The sequence below is a fragment of the Cetorhinus maximus genome, chromosome 9 (assembly GCF_964194155.1).
Source record: "Cetorhinus maximus chromosome 9, sCetMax3.hap1.1, whole genome shotgun sequence".
In the NCBI taxonomy this organism is placed as follows: Eukaryota; Metazoa; Chordata; class Chondrichthyes; order Lamniformes; family Cetorhinidae; genus Cetorhinus; species Cetorhinus maximus.
Window position 1 is genome coordinate 87,610,370 of NC_135887.1, and position 17,609 is coordinate 87,627,978.

At 42.7% G+C, this 17,609-nt stretch overlaps 1 protein-coding gene across 2 annotated transcripts in view; it reads left to right on the forward strand.

Moving 5' to 3' along the window:
* Positions 1-8,756: 8,756 nt before the first annotated feature.
* The window catches only part of rab3il1 (RAB3A interacting protein (rabin3)-like 1), a 70,990-nt gene continuing 62,137 nt past the window's right edge, over positions 8,757-17,609 (forward strand). For both annotated transcript variants that reach the window (XM_078549043.1, XM_078549044.1), the window contains exon 1: positions 8,757-8,851. In XM_078549043.1, the coding sequence (XP_078405169.1) occupies positions 8,772-8,851 (80 nt within the window). In that variant the 5' untranslated portion in view covers positions 8,757-8,771. The remainder of the gene's footprint in view (positions 8,852-17,609) is intronic.

The following is a 17,609-nucleotide window of genomic DNA, read 5'->3' on the forward strand; positions in this document are numbered from 1 at the left end:
AAGTTTTTATTGCTATTTCACAACACAAAGTGGTTGGATATACAAACTTGTAAAATACCAAACCAATATTTGACCACTAAGATTTAGATCCTCAATAACATGACTCTTTGCATTTTCTGCACTTTTAAAATCCCAACTGTCTAGCCTTTGGCCCTCTGTTCGCCACAATATTTTTGCAGCTAATGATTTTCTCAACCCCGCCCTCTCCTCCACCTTTGATCTAGTTTTCATTAAAACCATTACTCTTTTGCATCCTGGCATTTCCCCCTAGTACGGCCCTCATCTCTGCTCCCTTAAGTCCAAGGGACACAGACTTGAAAGGATATGGTGACAGCTGGTTTAGCTGGTCACTGCAGGTCCTGGCCGAACCACTATTGGGTCCTACTCTTGTCTGCTAAAACTGCTCATTATTCCAGGATCATCCTGGTTTGGCTAAAATAACCCCAGCTTCTTTTCTCTACTGCAAAGGGTCGTCTTAAAACCTCTCCCCTGCCTCCTCCATTCTGGCCTGCAACAGTAAGTGCAAGGTGCTCATGGATTTCTTTGTCACTAAGCTCAAGACATCCAATCAGCTGTTTCTGCTGCATCTCTCCTTTCCACCAGCCTACTGGGCCAATCTTCATTAAAATCTCCTCCTGTCCTAGCCCTGAACATGCATCTTTCTCTCACCTATCTCCCTCATGTCCTGCTGGAGCTCACCTTAGAGTCGTAGAGTCATAATGGCACAGAAAGAGGGCATTTGGCTTATTAAATCTATACCAGCTTTCTATAGAGCAATCCAGTCAGTCCAATTGGCTAGGAAGTCAACTCATTTCAACTTCTCATTGAGAGGCAGACTCAATTTCTCTCAATTGAGTGACAATTTCTTTCTAAACAAAAACGCACTTTTTCTTTCTAACTCATGCTGCTTATAAAGTGCATGAGGTGGAGTGGCAGAGTAGGGTCTCATGCACCTAAGAAACCAGCTGCCCACATCAGCTGTTATTGTCTCCCTGGTGACTGTAGACCTTAACCTGCATAATTGCTTTTATCTGGCAGCTCAATAATTGCTAATAACTTATTTTGTTATTACTCAGAGAGAAAAGATAAATGCTAGAGTTACACATCAGGCTTCCCAGCATGTAAAAGAAAAAAAAGACAGCTTAAGAGTTTGAACTTACTGCCTTTGTCAGAACTGCAGTCCAGAAATATTAATCCAACCTTTTTAAATGTTGACAGACATGCTGTGTACTTTCAGCATTTTCTGTACTTATGGTATCGTCACAAGTACGTGCTATCCATGAGACCCACCTCCTGCTCCCTCGAACCATGTTAGCTGATTTTGTTAATGGTTCTCTCTTTTTGGTGTTGTACCTCTCTCCTTTTAAATGTACCGTCATCACCCCTGTCCTCAAAAAAACAAACCTTAACCCCACCTTCCTTGAAAACTACTGTCCCATCTCCCATCTCCCTTTCCTCTTAAGTCCTTGAATGTGTTGTTGCCTCCAAATCCATGCCCATCTTTCTGGGAACTCCATCTCCCTCCAGTCAGGTTCCCTCTCCTCCCATAGTACTGAAACAGCTCTTAACAAAGTTACAAATAGCATCCTATGTGACAAAGATAAACTATACCTCCTCATCCCTTTTGATCTATCTGCAGCCCTTGACCTCCAATGCCTCTCTGCTGTGGTCCATCTGGGTGAGACTGCTCTCACTTGGTTCCATTCTTATCCACTTAGTCGTAGTCAGAGTATCACTGGCAATGGCTTCTCTTCCTGCTCCTGCATTGTTACCTTTGTTGTTCCCCATGGATCTATTTTTGGTCCCCTTCTATTTCTCATCTACAGGCTGCCCCTTAGTGACATCATCCAAAATCACAGCATTAGTCTTCACATGTACCCTGACAACACCCATCTACCTCAGCACCACCTCTCTCAACCCCTCCACTAAATTGTCAGAATGCTTATCCGACATCCAGTACTGGATGAGTATAAATTTCTTGCAATTAAAGATTGGGAACACTGAAGCCTTTGTTTTCAGTCCCCGCTGTAAACTTTGCTTCCTGAGCTACTGACTCCATTCCTCTCCCTGGCAACAGCCTGAGACTAAACTAGTCTGTTCGCAATCTTGATTTCATATTTGACCCAGAGATGAGCTTTCAACCATGTATTCACGCTATCATGAAGACCACCTATTTCCACCCTCTTAACCTCACCCAACTTTGCCCTTTTCTCAGCTCTTGCTGAGACTCTCATACCTGCCTTTGTTACCTCTAGACTTGACTATTCCAATAACCTCCTTCATTCTACCCTCTATAATCTTAAGGTCATCCAAAGTTCTGTTGCCCTTATCTTAATCCATTCATCCATCACCCCTATGCTCGTTGATGTACATTGGCTCCCAATCAAGCAACATCTTGATTTTAAAATTCTCACCCTTTGTTTTAAAATCACCACATGGTTTCACCCTTCCCTATCTCTCTATTCTCCTCCAGTCTCACAATCCTTTGAGATATCTGAATTCATCTAAGTCTGGCCTCTTGAGCATCACCAATTTTAATCACTCCGCCATTGGTGGCCGTGCCATCAGTTGCCTAAGCCCTAAGCTCTGGAATTCCTTTCCTACACCTCTCCACCTCTGTACATTGCTTTCATCCTTTAAGACACTCCTTAAATCCCACCTCTTTGACTAAGTTTTTGGTCATCTGCCCTAATATCTCCTTATGTGGCTCGGTATCATATTTTGTTTTATGATGCTTCTATGAAGCACCTAGGGATGTTTTATTATGTTAAAGGTGCTATATAAATATAAGTTTTTATGGTTGTTTGGCACAACAAAACTAAAGTAATCATTTGAACAGGCAAAACCAATTATGTTTTTTTTTCACTCCTCTGTTTTCCAATTTTAAGAATCTCTTGCAGTTAGGCCACACCTTCAGTTGGGTGTGATGAGCCATGAATACCATTATTATCAAACCATATTTTGATTGATGAGACAGAGGTGCAAACAGTGAGGTGACAGTGCAAAGGGGGCAGCAGTTCCCCTCATTGGGGTAAATAGAGGGCTAATGCCTCTCTCTGGAGTGAAGAGAGGAACACATCGTACCCATAGGGATGGTATAACAAGCAGAAATCATTTTAGTCCAAGATGGATTATTAATTCTTGCTGGTCACAACACACTCAAGGTTAAAATTGGTTACTGCTAGATATGTATGCAAATTTCAGAGAATACATTTTCCCAATTAGTTGATATAGACACTTTAAGCCAATGGCATCGAGCTTGTTCAGGAGGCCCTTAATATATGTTGATTGATTGCTATCATTGTCCTTGATTGTTCAAATTGATAAGAACTGATCAATGGCTCAAGCCAGTCAATTCAAATACAAGCATCCTATGAAAAAGAAACACTTGCATTTATTTAGTGCTGTTCATGACCACCAGATGTGTCAAATTGCTTGACAGTCAATGAAGTACTTTTGAAGTGCAGCCATTAATGTAACGTAGGCAGCCAATTCACACACAGCTGCCACAAACAGTATATTGCGGTAATGACCGGGTCTTCTGTTTCTGTGGTGTTGATTGAGGAATGAATATTGGTTAGCACACAAGGGAAAGCTCCCCTGTTCTTTGCAATAATGTCATGGGATCTTTTATGTCCACCAGTGAGGGCAGAAGTGGCCTTTGATTAATATCTCAACCAAAAGATGGCACCTCTGACAGTGCAGCACTCCCTCAGCATTGCACTGGGGTATTTGTCTTGATTTTTGTGCTCAAATGTTGGATTTAAACGCAGAACCCTGTGACTTGGAGGCAAAAGTGCTACCAACTGAACATTGTACAATCATGAGCAAACATTTCTAACCTTAGGATGGAGGGAAGGTCATTGATGAAGCAGCTGAAGATGATTGGGCCTAGGACACTACCCTGAGGAACTCATACAGTGATGTCCTGGGACTGAGATGATTGACCTCCAACAACATTCCTTTGTGCTAGGTATGACTCCAACCAATGGAGAATTTTGCCCCTGAATCCCATTGACTCCAGTTTTGCTAGGGGTCCTTGATGCCACACTTGCTGGCTTGATGTCAAGGGCAGTCAGTCTCACCTCCCCTCTAAGGGTTTCAGCTCTTTTGTTCATGTTTGGATCAAGGCTGTAATGAGGCAGGAGCGGAGTGGTCCTGGCAGAACCCAAACTGAGCGCCAGTGAGCAGGTTATTTCTGTGTAAATGCCTCTTGATAGCACCATCGACCATCCCTTCCATCACTTTGCTGACGTTCAAGAATAGACTGATGGGGCAGTAATTGGCCCGATTGGATTTAATTACCTCGGCAATTTTCCATATTATCGGGTAGATGCCAGTGTTGTAGCTGTACTGGAACAGCTTGGCTGGGGCTAGTTCTGGAGCGCATGTCTTCAGTACAATTGCAGGAATGTTGTCAGGGCCTATAGCCTTTGCAGTATCCAGTGCCTTCAGCCATTTCTTGATATCATGTGGAGTGAATTGAATTAGCTGAAGACCTGCATCTGTGATGCTGGGGACCTCAGGTGGAGACCGATATGGATCATCCACTTGGCACTTCTGGCTAAGGATGGTTGCAAATGCTTCAGCCTGGTCTTTTGCACTGATGTGTTGGGTTCCCCCATCATTGAAGATGGGGATATTTATGGAGCTTCCTCCTCCAGTGAGTTGTTTAATTGCCCACTACTATTCACGCTGTAGGGGAAAGAGATGGAGAAAAGAATAAAGTCATCTGGTAATCCTCTGCAGCTGATATGATGGATACAATTGTTTCTTTTACTGCGTGTTATGTTTTGACTCTTCGGACGTGTGGCTCACAGCTGGAGTTTATCTGATTGTTACGGCTCTGTGCATTGACCGGGGTGTTCACACTGGTTTATGAACAGCAAATTGCAAAATGACAAACCCTGTGAAAGCCCTGCCCTTGAATTACGACCCTAATTAATGCTTGCAGCCAAAGAGAGAGCCTTCCTGACATAAATGGATAACAAAGAATTATTTTTGCTCCCTTCCAATTTCTTCCTCCTCCTGAAGATGCTGATTCCTGCCCTGGACAATTGTCACTCCACAATTCCTCGCTCAAATGGCCTTAATTCATATGTGAGCCTTGTCGGGCTATTCAACAGTAAAGAAATGGAGGCCCATCTTAATCTTGCCCAGTGTTGACACACTGGCCCAGATTTTCACCAAGTCAGGTTAACTCAGGAGCTCTTTAAAAATGGTGGGTGGGACCTGATTCTGGGATTTCCGCCCCCATTCCCATTTCCGGCAATTTTCACTGTTACAGGATAAGGGGGCAGATATTCCACCTACACGCAGCGTTCCTACCCTTGCCTGCTCCATTGAGGGAATGGGAAATTTAAAACTCCCTGCAGTTTTAGTGGAGTCAGGCCCATTCAGGAAGAAGACCTGGTTCACGGCCTCGCAGAGGAGGCATGAATCATAGGGGACCCGCAGTCCCAAATGAACAAAAAAAAAAGTGACCTGTTCCTGGAATTCTTTCATTGGCAGGCTTTGAAACACGTACAAAAAAAAATGTGCTTTCAGTTTCAAAAGTTAGATGCTGCATTGTAAGTTAGATATGTTTACCTGTAGTGATTGGGATTTTTAGGTAAACATATCTAACTTACAATGCAGCATCCAACTTTTGAAACTGAAAGCACATTTTTTTTGTGTGTGTTTCAAAGCCTGCCAATGAAAGAATTCCAGGAACAGGTCACTGTTTTTTTTTTGTTCATTTGGGACTGCGGATCCCCTATGATTCATAAAAGTGATTTATGTTCCCAGTGTCCTTTTAAAATGAAAGAAAAAAATTTCTGCAGCTTTCAGAAAAAATAAAAGCCCCCACCTGCTCTGGGATGCTTTGATTGATAGGACATCTGGTATAGCTTAGGAAAAAAAGGGGAAAAAGTTTTAACGTTTCAATAGACTCTATTATTTACATTTTCCAGGAATTGTTATCATAGCTGAGCCAATAATAAATGATTGGCTGAGTTTTAGAAGGAAAAAAATCACTTGCCTCAGCAGGGTGCTATGTTCAGATTTTGATTTAAAATTTTAAGAGGCTATTAAAGGATTATCTGTCTTTGATGTGGTTAGTGAAATATATGTTTGTTTGTTTTTTACAACAGATTGACCGCTTGAGAGGATTCTTATTTTTGAATGGGTTTTATGAGTCTTTTCAGTGTCAAGTCAGAGCTGTATTAGATTGCAAGAAATTTTTTTTTTCATGTTCACGCGGCTCTAAGGTCTGCACATAATGGATACTGGATGAGTGGCTATGGACAATACCTGGGGATTATGAAGTGGGCATGGGGAATATGAGGGAGCATAGAGGGCATGAGGGGACATGGCAAATATGAGGGAGCATGGAGGGGGAATGGAGGCATGGGAGAATGGAGGGCATGGAGGTGGCACAGGAGACATGGGGGCATGGAGGGGGAATGTAGGAGGCATATGGTGAGGGGGGGTTGAGGAGTGAGGATTTGAGGGCCCGACATTCATCAATGTCCCAGTAAATAGAAGTGGGCCTTCCAGACTGCTGCCCTAGCCATCCGCCCACCTCTGTTGTTACCTTGGGCCTACCTCTGGAAGTGATGGGCCCAACTCTATCCTGCCCCCACCTCCCTGGAACATAAATATCCCAGGCAGGGGTCTTTTTTAAAGGAGGTGGGCCTGCTGTATCAGGAAGTTTCCTGACCTAACCTTCCGCCTCCTCCACGAAAATCCAGCCCAAAATCCGTCTTCAGTAGATTCACAGGATGCTGATCGAGAGCAGGAACCCTGATTGGCTTCAACTTGCCTGTAATCCAAGTGTTCTAGACTAAATTTAGCAGTTCCAACTGAAGTCAGTTAACAGCACAGACTTTGTATGCTTCAGAGATAATAGCCTTGATTTTTAAGCTTGCTCATATGGCAGGAATGGATGTACTCTTGGCAGGGGGAAGTTAAAGAGGCGGCCAGGTGCACTGCACTCCCACATCTCTCTCCCACCAATTTGACTGGTGGGTTTTTGGGAGCATTGAGATCTACAGGTAGGTGGGGACCTCAAATATTTAAAGGTTGAGGTCTAATATTGTGATTCAGTAATCCCCATGCAGCTGATTTTATGTTCTTTTGGCCGAGGACTGGCTCTGCATGCCTGCGCAGACAAGAGAGAGAGAAAACAGCGCAAAGGGACAGGTCAAATGACCTGCAACAGAGTACCATTTTCTTGTAAAAATGTGTCCCAAGGGAGCAGGATATGGGAGGCGGACAGGGAGAGGTCCCAAAAGGCAATCCAAGACTAGGGATAAAAGCCAGAGGACAGGAGTAGGTCCCTTAAGTGAAGTTAAAGAAAGGAGCAGAGCAATAAGCTCTGAATTCAAGAAAGAGCCACATGGAGCAGAATTTAAGCGAAGTAGGCACTAGAGGAACCCTGAAGATCTGAGAAGGCAGCCAAAGTTTGGGGACTCCGTACTGAAGGCTATTGGGGCAAAGGTACCCCTCTTGGAGTAGTGGTATTCTGCTTGGCACAGCCAAACATCTGAAATTGTGTGTGGAAGATGAAGCTTGAGTGTACTTGGAAATCCGGGGGAAAAAATCTCGGAAGGCAAGATTGAAACCCTATGAGATGGGTCATTGTTGAAGCTGTCTGAGTGGGAACGACTTTTGAAGAGAGCTCTAAGGCGAGATCTTCAGATGTGGAGACTGGAAACCCTTGTGAGAAAGATAAAGTTTCAGTAAGATCGATTGGCTCACAATGTGACAAATGTCTGGGTGGATTGTTGAGGAATCCGTGGAAACTTTTGTTTGCATTTGTCAGCTATTATGTAGTGTGGTGTGTCTGACTGCAGTTCGCCTGTTAATTCACATGTACCTCATACTTGCCCTTAATATAAGAGTATAAGATAGATATTGTAAATTGTTTTAACTTTCTGAACTTGTCTAGTAAAGTTTGTTTAAAACCCATGGAATCTTTTGGCTTTATTCACTTAGTGAGCATCTGACTCTCAAACTTTATCTACTTTAAACAAAACCTTTTGATCCCTAACTGGATCTCCCCCCACGTCCTGGGGTCTGGCAAGGACCATAACACTTGGGTCTTGGGAATGGCCAGTCGTTGCACTATTTCCTGCTCTCATTGGCCAGCCAATGAGAAACCTTCCTTTGTAGCCTAGCCATCTCTGACAGTGAGGTATACACTTAACTTCAAACAAACTTGTATCCTAAATCTCTGGATTTGAGCTTTGCTGTAGTCTTGAGGGTTTTTTTCCTCTTTATTTTCTTCCTGCTCTTTCCCATTTCTTGAGAGTGCTTCACTGCTCAGCCATTGAAGTCTGGAGTTAATTATTACAGGGCAATAACTTAATGAAAATGGTTTCTTATTACAGTGTGTGTGTGCCTGGCCAAGGGTCAGATTGTCTGGCAGTGTACATCAGTAAAAACCTACAGCTGAGTTCACTAAGAATATGAGCAGCTTATGTCTGTTATTTACTCTCAACTTACCAACTAACTTCCAAAGAAGCTTCCAAGTTTTTTTTTTGCTGCGCAAGATTTTGATTGCCTTGTTATGTGGGAGAAGAAGACATAGAGAGAGAGAGTTAGGTTCGGTAAGATGGAGCCTGGATCATGAAGAGTTCACACTGTGGGAGGTCTCATAAACATGGATATGAGGTAAATGCAGCTGCATCCGCCTCCCAGAGAATGAATCAGGACTTGGCCGTGACAGGGGAAGCAGAGTTTGTACCTCCTCTACCCCTTACAGTCAGCTAGAGTCTCTCGGCAGTTGTATGGACCTCTGCCCAGAAGGTACCAGGTTTCTGGAATCTTGCACAGTGCTACACATTGAAGAGAACTTGACCATCTTCAGGTAGGATAGATTGTGGAAGAGATACAGAGGCGGGAGAAGGGGAACAGTCTAATTAATTCTTACACATTGCAGTATTTTCAGACCAGAGTCTGATTAATGCAAGGGTTTTCCATAATCCAAAGGAAGCCCCAAATCACCAAATTGCATCACAAAACGTTTGCACAGAATGACTTTCAAAATGTAAACTGATCAGTGATCTGTTCAAAACCCATGTTTAGACACCTGGACCACGATTTTCCAGTCGTCGGGCGGGAGCTGGCAGGGTTGGTCGCGGAGCTGACCGGCGCCCGCGATTGGCTCCGCACTGCGATTTCACGTGGGTGGGCCAGTTCAGTCTTGCCCTGCGTGGATCGTGAGCAGTAGAGCGCTACCTGTGCGGTTGGGGGAGGAGGGAGAGCGGGCCTGGCGCGCAGTTTGTGCATGCATGCGAAAGAGTGCTTCAATCTCCCTGAGGCATGAAGCTGCCCCAGGGAGATTGAAGTGCTTTTTGAAAAAATTATTAAACACAATAAAAATTCAATGAAACATGCTCTCTCATGTAACTGCGTCACATGAGATGGGACATGTTTTTAATTTCAAAGGAAAGTTTTTATTTAATTTGTATTAGCTTTAGAAAACCTCATCCCGCTTGTGGATGAGGTTTCCTAAAAAACATAAAGCCCGCTTGGCCTTTTTGCCTGCCCGCCAAGTGTAAGGTTGGATGGGCAGTGTAAAATTCAGGTTAATTAGGTCCTTAATGGCCTTAATAGGCCTTTCAATTATCGGGGGGCGTTCACCTGCTGAACGAAATATCACGCGAGTTCGCGATGACGTCGGGATGCAGGGCCAACGCTATCGCGCGTCATTTTACATTCCGGGTGCACCCGACATGCCAAGTGTAAAATTCTGCCCTTAGTGTTAACATATGAGTGATGTTTTATGATATAGAGACGTTAATTTAAGATTTTTGATGAATTTTCACCTGTGGCAAAGTAATCATCTGCACTCAAGCCACGATCTCAGCCCTCTAAGCTACCTCCATTCTATTCTATTCCTACCCTGATTCTGCTCCAGCCCTAGCCACAATCAGACCCTATTCCACCTCTGCTGTGAACGATTTTAATCACTTCATCATTCATGGCCATGTCTTCAGCTGCCTAGCCCTAATCTCTGGAATTACCCCTATCCCCTCAACACCTCTACCTTGCTTTCCTCTTTTAAGACCCTCTTTAAAACTTACCTCTTTGACCAAGTTTTTGGTCATTGCACCAAATATTTGCTTCCAATGGCTTTTGGGTTTGATATATGGTACCAGCCAGTAATCCTGACTATAGTGAGATCCCAGAGTTTTGTAATGAGAGCAACTCAGTTGCTCTGTACTCCCTTTATAAGAGCAATGGGTTTATGGACAGGGCAAAAGTTGTCTTCCTATCAGTGAAGTGACCAAATGCCCACCAACAGCACTGACACTGAGGTTGCAAGCAAAAACTGACCTGTGTGCAATTAAATTCACCCAAGTTATTCAAATTAGAAAAAAACAGATGTGATGCATAATTATAAGCTGATGGTTTACAAGGTTGATATCAATCATCTCCGCTCTTCCAGCAAACAAAAGGCCAGAAGAGGAAGCAAGATTGTCTGACATATTCTTTGAATTGAGTCAGTGACAAAGAATAGAAAATGTACCATGTTTTACTATTTCATTGCACGTGTTAAAGTCAAGAGCAAATGGGATTTGATCTTTTATTTGCATTCACCTTGGTGAATGGAGTTAGTCTGGAGAATTGAACACTTTTTGGGCTGGACTTTTGTGGAGTTGGGGTGACTCAGCAGACCTTTAAAAATGGCTTCCGGGAGCCAATTCCCGGATTCCCAGCCCCATTCCTGCACCCCCACACCCCCCAATTTTCATCAGCACAGGACAAGGGTGTAGGCAGGGTGGGTCACATGCCTGCGCCCTGCACTCCCAACCTGGCTGGCTGTATTGTGGGGATAGACATCTCCTAGCTCTCCACAATTTTTATGGGGTTGGGTCAGCTTTTCAATGAATTGTGGTTCACAGCCCCTCAGTGGCATTGTGAACCATAGTCTGGGTGAGGGAACCTTTTGAAACATAAGCTCAAAATACTTTACCCATGCCCCCCCATGCCAATCCATGCCTCTCCTCCTACTCCCCATGGCCCCTCGCCTTCCATGCCAACCTGTGGCACGTCAATGCCCATTTACCCGATATACACTGTCCAGAACTGATGAACCCTATAGTTAAAATGTCAGGTGTGAAAAAGCTTTTAAAAACCAGTCATTCATTCATAACTTTCTTAGAAAAACTAATTTTACCACAGCCCTATAAAAGTGTCAATTAACCAATCCTTTAAAGTATCAATAGCAGAAACTGCAAGCACTTGACACCTCTTTATCCTGTGTAAATAAACATTAAGCAATTGAGGAATACATCTAAGTGAGAAAGATGTCGATCAAGCAATGTTTTCCCTTGGGGGCAGCTGTTCAACAGACTAATGGATGACTGGGCTCTCAGACAATCCTCCCAAGGTAGGCATGCTGAGCCGGGAAATTTCCCAACTCCTGCTCCTTGCCAAAGGATGACAATCCAGCCCATCATTTCAGAAACTTCATGTTAGCATCTAGCTATCAAAAATCAGTTAGATGCAATGTCAAACTCCCTCTATGCTTTTCTACCTGCCGCTCCTCACACACCCCTCCTCCAATAAAAGTGGTTGAGTTGCTAACATTGAACAGCTTGCAAGATAAAGTGATAAAAACAAAAAGCTAAAAGCTACTGCGGATGCTGGAAATCCAAAACAAAAACAGAATTACCTGGAAAAACTCAGCAGGTCTGGCAGCATCGGCAGAGAAGAAATCAGTTAACGTTTGATGTCTGTCTACTTGCATCATTTCTGCCGCTCAATGTCCATTGCTCTCAATATGCCACAAACATCAGGGCTGCATGATTGGCTGCCTTTCAGTGTGCTTCAGGCACTTTCCTGGCACGAGGTGGGAGATAGTTGAAATGGGCAAGGAGCATGAGGAGACACCAAGTATGCAGGGCAGGTGGGGCAGAAGGGGAAAAGGTTAGAAGAAGTAGCCTGATTTTTTTTAAAAACCTCTCATTTAATGCCCATTTAAATTGGGAAATACATAACTGTGGAACTGTTCAAATACTCCACGTTTATTACAAAATGCTGCATATTACAAAATGCTGCATATTGCAATAAAGGTCGTGTACTTAATATATGGCTTTTCATAAGTAAGCATGTCCGATTTTCCAGGCATCAATGCGCTGAGGCATGCCAGGTACTCAACCCATCGTATTATCAGCCCTGATGAGTGAGATTGGCAATTTTATACAGTTGCTCCCATTCCTTTAGGCACTGCATTGAGAATGTCCAAGTTTGCTTATTATATGAATCTTGGAGGCAGCAGACAGGAGAGACTTTTAGGCCATCAGTGTTGGACCTGACACCAGCTCCCCAGAGATGAAAGGCATGTGTCTAACTCACTGCACCACGAACTGATGGTTTTAACATACTTTGGTATCATTCATCAGTTATAGGTACAAATTTGCACACCTAGGGAAAAAATAGAGATGATGAGTAAAGATTGACAATGTGCGACTTTCTCTGAGGAAGAGTGAGGTAAATCATGCAGCCTGAGCTGTAGGTTTTGGGAAATGCAATGCTTTCTGAGGTGTGGTTTGAGGGGATTGCAGTATGTGATGCACCCTGTTCTGTTTAGGGGCATTGTAGCAGGTAAATACATTCTGAGCTGTAGGTTTATGCAAATGCACTTACCAGGTTTTGAGATTTTTAATAATTATTTCTTAACAGAAAGGGTTTTGGGACTGTTTTACAACAACAGCATCAAATTGCATTTATATAGTGCTTTTAACACAGTGAAACATCTCAAGACTATCAAGCAAAATTTGATACTGTTACAACCAGTCCCCGGGTGAGGTCCCCCAGTATGATCCTGGATGAGGTACTCCAAATTGTTACACTCCCCGGGTGAGGAGGGATGAACTGACGCCCTTTCTTTATTCAACCTCCTCGGTTGGTCGCAACAAGATTAACTTAAAAAGGATCCCTTCCCTTATGGATACCTTTTCCCAGTCCAAATGTATTTATGTTTTAAAAGGAGCCAATTTAACCAGGCTGTCTTGAGTCAAAGAGCGAGTTTATTAGTTACTAAATGCAAGAAAAAAATAATAAAAATGCAATACACATACACACAGATTAGAAATGAGAAATAAAAGTTAAGAAGATATACAAATCAGTCCTTTGGCTCGTCTGTGAAGAGTTTGTTTTTATTTATTCGTTCATGGGATGTGGGCGTCTCTGGCTAGGCCAGCATTTATTGCCCATCCCTAATTGCCCTTGTTCAGGGGGCATTTAAGAGTCAACCACATTGCTGTGGGCCTGGAGTCACATGTAGGCCAGAGTAGGTAGGGACAGCAGATTCCTTTCCCAAAGGACATTAGTGAACCAGATGGGTTTTTATGACAATTGGCAATGGTTTCATGGTCATCATCAGACTTTTAATTCCAGATTATTTTCATTTAATTAGAATTTCACCATCTGCAATGGCAGGATTCGAACATGGGTCCCCAGAGCATTATCCTGGGTCTCTGGAATACTAGTTCAGTGAAAATACCATTATGCCATCGCCTCACCATATGGTGAAGTTTTGTGGCTGTTACGTTGGGGTGATTCTGGTAGTGCTGACTTTGGCGGTTGAGTGGTTAGTTTGGAGATTCTCAGTTCTACAGGTTAGCCGAAAGGAATTGTCCTGTTACCTTTTCGACTGTGGCTTGGCTGACTTGTGACTTGCTTCCAGCAATCAGAAAGAGAATCCTTTTTACCTGCAAGCGCATGGATGCCCAGTTGGTGTTCTTCAGCTGTGACCTTCACAGCACACCAGAACCGAACACCAGACTAGCACACAGAACTAGGATTGCGATTGGCTTTTTAAAAAACCCTTTCTTTGTGTATTCTTGGAAAGGAAAAACAAACTTGTCTTTTGCCCAGATCTGTTTTCTTTTCAACTCAGTTTATGTTCACAGTCTGGGGTATAGCTCAACGGGTGGTTTCAACTGAGATGGTAATCATTTTCCATTATCTCCGCAGCCACAGGAGATTACAGTTCAGTTTGCATTGTATCTTTTCCTTTGAAGTGCCTCTGTCTGAAGTAGGCCGTGTCACACCTTTTAGGTGCAACATTCTGTTCTCTCTGAACTAGTTGGTCAAGTACTCCACATAGGAATTTTCCAGCAAATGGTTACCTTACAGTCAGTCAGCTTTTGCTCGTATGTCCTTTTTAAAAAAAAACACATGTCTCACTTTAAAGTTCAGTATGTCCATAAGTAATTCAGGGGTAGGATCCATGGTCATGACAACACTGAGCCTTAAAAGGTGACATTAGGACTTGTGATCCAAAGACTTGTGGTCAAAGAGGTAGCATTTTAAACGAGCATATTAAAAGAGGAGAGAGAGGTAGAGAGGTTTAGGCAGGGAATTCCAGAGCTTTGGGCGTAGGTAGTTTATATTTAAGTGTTTAAAACAAAGTAAATTTGTAAGGATGTAAAAAAAACTGCTTCGGGCATTGAACGTATATGCATCAAATCCAGATGGGCCAGTTTGTGGGATGTCACAGCTCATTATTTATTCCAAAATTCTTTACAAACCCAAACCTAAACCACTAGGTGGAGAAATAGTGTAGCTGGGTTTATTGATAAGCCTACTGATGAATAACGGACCAGGGAGGAAGTCTGCACCACAGCCCTTCCCTGCTGGGAGCACATAAGAAAGGGTCATGGAATCGGGTTTTAAACAAGAGACTATTTGGTGTAGCTCAAGGGCCCAGAGCTGGGGGCAAAAATAAAGGGCAGTTTTTGCAGTTGGAGCAATTTAGAAAGAATGGTAATAGCAAAAATAATTTAGTCAGCTCACAATAGGGGCAGGATGTGAGGTTTATTATTTTTCCCCATTTTTAAGGAGAGAGATGATGAGATTAAGTTAAGTGGAATTTTCCTTGACTATTACAGTGTTCACCTGCTCTCTGAAGTAAAGCAGTTTAATGGAATATAGCTGGCTATGTTTTCACAAAGTGTTTCAGACCAAAAGCTGGAGAAGGGCATGCATGAAAGACACAAGTACCACTCAGATCACAAGGAGGTACTATTGTTACACATTGAATTATGCTATTTTTATGATTAGATATTGGGCAGTATTAGCACAGTGCTGAGTGCAAGACACCTGGGCTCCTTATTATATAGAATTACGTAAAATTTTACACTGCAGAAGCAAGCCACATTCAGCCAGTGTTTATACACTAAATGAGCCTTCTCCCAATCTATTTCATCTTCCCTAATAGCATATCCTTCCATTAAATTCTCCCACATATACTTATCCAGCTTCTTGTTAAATGTATCTACACTAATTGCCTCACCATTCCATGCATTAGACCATTCCACATTGCAAAAGAATACCTAAAGCAGACCCAAAACTTGGGATGTGTGCAGTAAACTGTAGGTTAAGGTGTGTTGCCTCCTAGGTTATCCATTAGACAGAATGCAATGCACCATGCCCCCTGAGCTTTAGGGCCAGAGGAACATGGTGTGTGATGCTTGCTTAGCTGATTATTAGGGGAAATACACCCTGAATGTAGAGTGCAGTATAATTTGACTATAGGGTAGTAGCAATGCAGTTTTATGCCCTTCCAAACAAGGGAGGAGAGGTACAATCTGTTCCCTGGCCTCTGAAATCTAGCACCAGATGAGGAGAAGATTTAAAAAAATACATTCTATATAAATTTTGAGGTGTATGATTATCATTTCCACTGAGATTGTACAATTGCACTTCACAATAGGTGAATGGCCCCAAATTCACCTTGACCAATGCTGATTTGTTCTTATTCAAACAAATGGGTTAACTTGCCATCATTCACTGAGCTTTGGTCTGCAGCCAATATAAACATCATATACAGTGAACGGCAAGTTCTTTTCAGATATCCTAATCTGCTCTCTTGCAAATAGAAAGCTTGTTCAGAGTCCTTTGTGTTCTGAGCATTACTCTGAAGTGTAAAGTCACAGTAAACATAAGATCATGAAAGATCAACTTTAAAGGAGAAATGTTATCTGATAATTGCTACATTCTAAATGGTATGAAGAAGATAACTGGAGTTAACATCATTTGAGTTGTTTTCCGTTCCTGTGCTTTCTCTGCTGGTTCAGTTCCTTAATGGTTGTACGGTTAAAAGGATTGACTTATGTGATATTGAGATACATCAATTGGATGGATCCACATTTGATTCCTGGCCGATGTTGAGTTATCTGAACTCACCTGAGGCAATGTTGGTGGCATGTCAACCATCATCAGCACTCCTGGGCAAAGAAGGGCAAAAGAATCAGCCAGTCCCTGCTACTGATCATCATCCTGTAAGCCCTGCTGGAAAGTGCACATGTGGTTGCCAGATGAAGACAGATTGAGTTTTTCTCTAAGACCTTCCATGGTCCAAAATGAATATGAATGAGGAAAACCATTCAGCTGATGTTAGCTCGTCCAATTAGAACAACCTCCAGGCCCCCACACAACATCGATTGTGAGAATGAAAATACCGCAGCCGTCCGAAATCTGAAATAAAATTGAAAAATGCTGGAAATACTCAGCTGGTCAGGCAGGATCAGTGGAGAGAAAAACATAGTTTATGTTTCAGTCTGATGACCTTGTTCTGATGAGAGGTTATTGAGCTGAAACACTAATTCTCTTTCTCTCCCGATGCTGCCTGACCTGCTGAGTATTCCAGTATTTTCTACCTTTAGGTGGAGCAGGTTACCTGCATCACATGCTATCAGCACATGCTGCTCAGCCCCTTGCAGAGTGCCCAGGCAGCCAGCAGCATGGCTCCCATTCAGGCTAACGCTACAATAGTAAATGAGGAGGTAGCACGAAGTTTGCATTCTGCCTGTCTCAATGGGAACGTGGGAAGATGGCAGAGTGTGATCCCTACACCTGAAAAAGGGCCTTAATGAATTTTTAGCCCAAGGGTATAAAAGGGCATTATGCCCATCAGAGGTCACCCTACTGTTACATTAGCTCTCCACTTTGTAGCATTCAGTTCTGTCTTTACTACCTTATCTGAGAGACTGCTCTGACTATTCCTTGTCCTCATGAAGAATTTTTTAAAGTATTTATTTAATTCCCCTTGAGAAGATGGTGGTGATCCGCCTTCTTGAACTGTAGCCTGTGTGGTAAAGAGCTGTTAGGTTGGAAATTCCACGATTTTAAAATTTAAGATTTCTGTTTTAAACAGTTCTTCACTAATTGAAATGTATGTATTATAGTCCTTATCTGATTTACTTTGAAGTGATATTGTGGCACGTTAATTTCTTTGTATCACTTAATATAGTAAGAGTCCCTTTCCCTTTAATGGTCGTCTTTATATATTGTATAGTTTAAGCTTTTCAAATATTTCGCCATAGCTCATTCATTTAGTATTTGTATTTTTTATTCTCACAATATCCTTTCAATCTCCATTCTGAGGCATTATTGCTTTGTATGATTAAAGCTTTGAACTGGTGGTAAACTGCTCATTATGTTACACCCTTGTTGCAGTAGGAGAGGGGAATTAATCTTGCCTCAGTTTTTGGTTTGGGTACATTATCGGACGTTCCAGCTTTGTAACTTTGTAATGTGTTTATCAGGGTCTAAAATGTTCTAACGGTGCACCCAGTGACTCCGGTCGAAGTCTGGGTGGCGGTGTTGCA